Source organism: Nuphar pumila, chromosome 16 (genome assembly GCF_984573655.1).
Source record: "Nuphar pumila chromosome 16, dmNupPumi1.hap1.1, whole genome shotgun sequence".
In the NCBI taxonomy this organism is placed as follows: Eukaryota; Viridiplantae; Streptophyta; class Magnoliopsida; order Nymphaeales; family Nymphaeaceae; genus Nuphar; species Nuphar pumila.
This window is the reverse complement of record NC_143264.1, coordinates 86,695,576-86,702,486: the sequence shown is the minus strand read 5'-3', so window position 1 is coordinate 86,702,486 and position 6,911 is coordinate 86,695,576. Positions and strand designations below refer to the sequence as shown.

The 6,911-nt window shown below is 42.5% G+C and overlaps 1 protein-coding gene across 5 annotated transcripts; it reads right to left on the bottom strand.

Annotated features, from left to right (window-relative positions):
- Window positions 1-682: 682 nt before the first annotated feature.
- On the bottom strand, window positions 683-6,295 carry LOC149813996 (GATA transcription factor 8-like). Of its 5 annotated transcripts, none has more exons than XM_089991488.1 (4): window positions 6,074-6,295; window positions 5,064-5,133; window positions 1,874-2,088; window positions 683-1,738 (listed from the first exon to the last, which is right to left on the bottom strand). In XM_089991488.1, the coding sequence occupies exons 3-4, from the start codon at window positions 2,075-2,077 to the stop codon at window positions 1,112-1,114; spliced, it is 831 nt and encodes a 276-aa protein (XP_089847614.1). In that variant the 5' UTR covers window positions 2,078-2,088; window positions 5,064-5,133; window positions 6,074-6,295; the 3' UTR covers window positions 683-1,111. The 5 variants fall into 5 exon arrangements, with proteins under 5 accessions (XP_089847614.1, XP_089847613.1, XP_089847612.1 ...); XM_089991487.1 differs by having other exon boundaries at window positions 1,874-2,077; window positions 4,883-5,133; window positions 6,074-6,281; XM_089991486.1 differs by having other exon boundaries at window positions 1,874-4,967; window positions 6,074-6,281.
- Window positions 6,296-6,911: the final 616 nt, after the last annotated feature.

Sequence of the window (6,911 nt, the reverse complement as noted above, 5' to 3'; positions counted from 1 at the left end):
CAAACACAACCCAAATAATGTAACAGGATGTAAGAAAGCACAAAAGAAAGTAAGACAAGAGAACATGTGATTTGGAATCTCATGCAAACCAGTGAAAAAGAATCTCATTTGCAGAGCTAACCAAATATGTGATTTGGAATCTCATGCAAATAAGAAAACGAATGCCAATTGAAATCACATGTGAAGTTAATCTCATGTTAATTCCAAATGAAAGGGGGAAATCCGCCCGCTCCTCCCTTCCCCACATTGCTTTCTTGTCATTAAAAAAAAAAAGACGGGTTCAAGACTGAAAGCAAATTGGATGAAAATAAAAATAAAAAAGATGGAAGGGAATCTGCCGATAATTCACAGAGGGAAAGCAAAGCAGGGTAGTCGTGATTTTAAAAGAGGGTGAATTGCGTCCTGTCATCTGTCGGAGGGTAAAATGCCAGAATGTCATGTTTTTAGGATTTGACGATACATAGAAGAAATTGGCTGGAAAACATGAGAGAGAGAGAGAGAGAGGAGCGGGTGCGTTCTGGGCCACTAACGCGCGAAGGCATCATAACCCTTCTGTTCCAAATGTTCTGGGGCACCCAATTGGTCAGATCCAAATGTTCTCAAGCTTAAACCAAAATGCTGAAACGAAGATACAATGGTGAGAACAAAAAGAAAACGTAAAGAAAAATCGAAGAATGTACTGTTCCAAGGCAGAAACAAGGGCATTTCATAAGGAAAATTTATTAATAAAATAAAAGAATGTAGCACAACTAGTCGGACATCTGACGCTAGGCTAAGATCCCAAAGGATATTACCAAACGAAATGCAAAAAGAATACAGGACAGGAATCCTACCGATCCCAAACAAAGCTCTTAATTCTCTCGTCCCAGTCTCTGCCAATCGTTTTGCTCCCCTCGTCTCGTTCTATTCCTATCTAATCTCCTGTTCCTTCCGCCCTACTTAAAAGCTAGGACTATATAAATGGCTAGGTTGAATGATCATCCCCTTGTCCCCCTTTCTCCACTGTACAAAGAGCACAACCAAAAAAGCCAAAGAAAAAAAAAAAAAACAGATTTTCTTTCCTTTCAACAAACTTCTAAGAACCTCTCTAGCACCACTATCCCTTCATATATTAGCCAACCATTGCATTCCTCTGAAACAGAAGCTCCGGCTCCTTCTCCACTCCCCGGCCCTCACCTGCTCTCTTCTTGATCCTCATCTCAATAACCTTCTTGTGTGAATTCGAGTGCTTCGACACCACGAACGTCGGGCTGGCGGCCGGCCGGTACTCCGGGAAGAGCCTCCCGGACTTGTGGCGGACGCCACACGCATTGCAGAGCGTCTTGGGACCCAACGGCCCCGCCCTCCACTGTGGAGTCCTCTGTGACTCGCAGTGCAGGCACTTCCTAACAGCGAGGCTCGACTGCTCCACCGTCTTTCTCTTCCTCTCGCCGCCGTTCTTGGGCGGCTTCGACTCGGCGAAGGACTCCAACTCGGCCGGGGAGATGAGGGCGCTGCTGCTGGTGGTGATGGTCCGAGGAGAGAACGCAGGTGGGCGGGGGCGCTTGCTCCTGGCACGGCCGGGGACGGTGGGGAGGGTGACGTCGCCGGCGCTGCAGAAGCTGAGTGTCTTGCCGAAGCAGGAGCTGCTCTCAAGCACGGAGACAGGGCTGCCGTTAGCAACCTCAGCCGCGCTCCCCGCAGAGAACGAGTCCTCCACAAAGTTGGACAGCCACTCCAGCTCCGCTATCTCATCGCACTGCTTTGTTCCAATTCACACAGCCAACGGAGGTTTAATACCAATTACAGATACCAAACCAAACCAATACGTGAAGTCCCAATATTCTGCTATCGATTACTGACAATGGGATGGGGAGTGAGAGAGGAGACTTACGGGAACGGAGAGCTCTCCGGGATGGTCGTGTTCGCTGCTGTGAGCTGAAAAGGTGGAGCCGCCAGTAATGCCGAATAAATCGTTGATAGGACAACTTCCCAAGCAGTCTCCAACCGTTCCATCAATATCTTCACTCGGGAAGTCAAGTAAATCGTCGATGTGATCAAAGAGATCCGCACTCCACTCGTTTTCTACGTCTCCCATCTATCAATAAGCTTGGAAACAAAGACACGGCAAGGGGACTCTCAACCATACCATCCTAACTCATGAGCATTTAGGATTTAAAAGAAAGAAAAAAAAACAAGTAAAAGAGAACGATTTTTATTTTTTTATTTTTTATAAACATCAGACGATTAAAGAAGGGGACTGCGTTCAATGTCAGGAACTTGTATTGGAACAAATGACATAAAGCAAAAGAGACAGAAGCGTCGTTGCTATTAGCGCTCCTTGGCAAACACTCAAGTAATTAACGACGGATTACGAGTTTAGGTCGGACACCAATCGAGCGGGAGTGGCTACCAAAATTTCAGAGACACCTCCCACTGAGGGTGGCAAAATCTCCATCCCACTTCTTAGCCGAGCTAGGGTTTGGCTTAAACGGGTTCGTGTCCTAAATGGGTTGACCCACCTAACCCGTTTATTAAACAGGTCATGTTCGTGTTAGGGGTATGCCAATCCGTCAACGTGTTTGACCCGTTTAATAATAGGGTTAGGCGGGTGGGTCAACCCGTTTAATTATTTATGTTTGTCTTGATGATTGTAAGATAACTTGGTGGATATGTTTGTAATATGGTTGTAACTTGTAAGACAATTATGTTGAAGTTTTATGTTAACCTTGGTAGTATTGAGATTTGCATAATATTTTTTTCTGTGTTTTTAATTGTGTTATTAGGGTTAGACATGTTATTCAGGTTAGCGAGTCAACCCGTTTAATAAATGGGTCACCGTGTCGTGTAATCTAATCTAATCGTGTCGACCCAACCTGTTTATTAAATGGGTTAACCGTGTTGTGTCACCCGTTTAATAAATGGATCGTGTTCGTGTTTGCTATATCCGACCCATTTAATAAACGGGTCATGTTCATGTTGAGGTATTCTGACCGGCCAACCCGCCGACCCGATTGCCACCCCTACCTCCCACCTTCCCCAAACAGCCACAACATTCATTGCTGGAATTCAAAGGAGGCCACCCTTCATTGATGACGAACATGAAGGGTAACGTGCATGCATTGATTTCACCAACGGTCATCGTATTAATTTCTTCCTGCGCCGTTTCGGACAATGAGCTAACCTCGCAAAAAATTTCAAGACAATTTTGACGTCAACGGCGGTTGATAGGGCTAGCTACTCTTTGCCTTCAAAGGCAATGCGGTCATTGAAATTCATGTGAACACCTTGTTTTCCTTGATTTAAAAAAAAGAAAAATGGCCTGCTGCCATGTTTACATGTGAAAAAAAAAAAAAAACTAAGCGTAATTTTTCCGCCATCCCATCGCAAGTAGATTCCATTTTTTCTCTTTGTGACAATTCATAGGAAGTTGGGAAATCGTGCCCGGAGTGCTATAGATATGCTTATTTAGGTGAAAACTTTCTAAGGTAAAATACTAAAATGATTCATACCAAACTCTTTCAGTTGGTAAACAAGCCCTAAGAAAAACATTACTCCAGGGCTGCAAGCTGCTTATTTCGAAAATATCGTGCTCAATATAATACGACATGCATGCGGAAGTATAAATAGGCAAAATGGGATGGTAAAGATGAAAGCAGATCAGGTCATGCTTGAACATGAGCGTTTTTGCTCATGCGGACATCCGATTTGCATTTTAACAAAGCTCAAAAGTCAACAAAACCACGTGGCATTCATCCAAAAAAGCAAACAGACGGCCACGATGTCCGCATGAACAAAAACGCTCATGTTCAGCATGACCTGATCTGCTTCCGGTAAATTAAGATCGGGTTCAATAGGTGTTGTAATGGAGACCCAACAACAATATGGAAACCTGAAGAACAAAATCCACAGGAGACCCACTCGGACTTGGATGGATGGTCCTTAGGGAACCTGATACATGCATACATATTATATTAGCCTCATTGATCAGTACACCGTGTGATGTTCGACTACCCGCCAACAGCAAGGACCAAAACTGTACCCCACAGTATCAAGTCTGGGACCCAAAAGACCCTTATTAATTCATCACCACAATTTTTGCCTTTAATTGAACTAAAAAAATCTCTAGTGTTCAGTTAACTGATTGCAACAAGAAAACACATGGAAAACGTCATTCACTTAACGAATAAGCCTTTTTTTTTTTTTTTTTTGAAAAAGAAAAAAAACTAACGATTGTGCCTTTTAATACACAACATTACTCAATTACCCTTTACGAAAACAATGAATATATATAGTCATAGAATTTCTAAATTTGCATGAGGGATTTTAGCCGGATGCGTTCAACTCTTTAAAAGTAGTAAACTATCTTAAATTACGTATTTTTGGAATTTCCGTTATTGCTCTCAAGAGTAGACTAGGTCATTGTCATTGGGTGCGGAAACTGTGAGACAAGATGCTCCTATTCTTAAACACCAAAGGGCATGTTATGAAATACTTAAACAATTAATGACTTGTATGAACGTCAAAATAATCACAAGAATCCTTAGTCCTATTACTAAACATGAAACTTATACGTCTGGGTCCTTTTCCATATACAAGTGTTAGCGCCATCCATAATTGGCTTTATATATGAACACACGCATCATTTCCCCCTTCAGGCTTAAAATTTGAAAAAGAAAAGAGTAGAAGGCCACATATCTCTGCTTCAAATCCATGACATTGCGCCTTTTGCTCGCCATGTTTTATTTTAACCGTCACTTCAGTTTGAAACGTTGGCTCTTTGATATTGTGATGCATGCAGTACGTCAATATACATATAACCGGTTTGGGTCATTACCGGAGACCGGTTTTATTCAGCCGTTGGGGACACAACAACAAATAGCTCTCGTTGCTTATTTGTTACCTGAGAAGGAAAGGAACTCAACGACTCTGCTTTTCCCAAATTATCAATATACCCCTGAAATGCGGTTGTTCAAAATGGCAACCGACTAAAGTTCATGGCGTTAATTTCTCACCTTCCAGCGGTCGAGTAATCTCATGTTCACAAAGAGAGAGAGAGAGAGAGAGAGAGAGTGTGAGTGTACCTTGATTGGGTGTATGCTCGTTCGTTACTGGACTTTCAGTGGGCTATCTATGACCGAAATTGCATCAATTCTGCGAGTACACCATTGGATTATATTCAATGTCGTGCAGAGAGAGAGAGAGAGAGAGAGAGAGAGAGAAGCAAAAGTGAGGACCTCCTTGAAGTCGGAATAAATCAAAAGTAAAGAAAGACGATGAAATTGAGAAAAACGCCGCGTGGGTGGCTTGCTTCGTTTTAAAAGGTAGTGAATGACAGAGGAGACATTACGATGAACTGGCCAAAAACTAGCAGCCTTTCTCATCATGACTCTTGAAAGAATGTGTCATGGTACGACTTCTCGCAATTGCAATTTCCAGCAAGAAGGGGAAGGGGTGAAGAAAAAAGGAATTGTAGGCAAAATCCAATAGTTTTTTCTCCGCTTCTGTTTTAGGCCACCAAGTCATTTGAAGAGCGGAAGAAGAAAACAATGGGAGAGAAACGCAATTTTTATAGATTCTCTTTAAAGAAAAATCAAAATTCACTTGTAAAACCCCAAATTCCTAATTCATGAGTCATTCCGATATAAAAATAAATAAAAAGGCTCCAATTTGTTAAGGATGATAACTGCGAAAGCCATGGCTACTGAACCCCTTTTAAACTCTCCACATGTACATTATAAAATATCCCCCACCAAGTAAAATGCGTCCGAGTTATTGAAACCATGCCTGGCCTTCCTTGAGATTTTGAACAAAAAACACCTCGGAATAGTTCAGAATCCAACAACAATTAAACCAAAACGAGGCGTTTATCTCTCACTTCCAACAGTTGAAAAGTTCTCACCAAAAACAGCGAAAGCCAGAACATGTAATGAAGAATATGAAAACAGGAGTTGTAGATTTTACTTTGTGTAACGCAGACAGTGGAGGCAAAGCCAAATTATAACAGAGAGTTATAGCTTGAACCTTCAATTGCACGGACGGTGAGGAATTGGAAACGCATAAAAAACGTGAAGGAAAAGGAAACAATCTTTACCGTTGGGTTTAGTTTGGAGCGCGCGCCTGCAGTCGACCTCGCGAGCGAGAAACGCAGAGGTGAAGTCCAAGTGACAAAAATGAGAAGATTTACTACTTAATATTCGTTACTAACCCTTCCTAACAGAGCAAGCGGAGAGAATGAAGGGAAAGTGTAGGCTTCGGGGAAGCCCAAGTTGGTTTTTATCAAACCTAAGAAGGAAGCAAGAGTCGATGGTTGGTCGAACCTCTCTCTCTCTCTCTAATAATCTCTTTTTAAGCTGCCGCTCTGCTGCTGCTAGCTGTCCATGTTCATCCTTTCTGGCTTGACGTTGAAGGCTTAGGAGTTACGACGATGGCCACCCCCTTCTCTCTCTTACTTTTTACCCTTTCTTTTTACGACAATGCTTCTTTACCACCAGCACAGCTTTTATCATTATTATAATTTTATTAAAAAAGAAAAAGGAAAAAGGAAAAGAGATGGAGAGGGGGACCCACACCAACCACCACCTGGCTGTCTCCCTGTTGCTCCGCCTGGCCAAGGGCAATATGGGCAAAACTTGCTAAAATAAAGAAAGGTTATTTCATTCACCAGACTTCCGTTACCCCTCGGATTTATCAAATGACATACCCATCCATCCCTTTTGAGTTTTGATCTCATCGTATGTTTTTTTCACCCCTGCCCTTTGCCTGCAAAATGCGTGAAAGGATGAAGTCATTAGCATCCCTTAAATTACAAAAAAAAAAAAAAACGCCCTTCTAACATGCAGTCTCAAACTACGTGCTCTAATCCACCAGAACGTGAAGGTGCGAAATCTATGTTGAGCTCAGACTTTTGGCAGCAGCGTGTCAGACACGAG

Bases quoted from the DNA above. Each gene is read 5' to 3' on its own strand.
- LOC149813996 (XM_089991488.1), bottom strand. From the start codon at position 2,077: ATGGGAGACGTAGAAAACGAGTGGAGTGCGGATCTCTTTGATCACATC. The intron at 1,739-1,873 runs GTAAGTCTCCTC...GGAACAAAGCAG, and splicing joins CCGGAGAGCTCTCCGTTCCC to TGCGATGAGATAGCGGAGCT.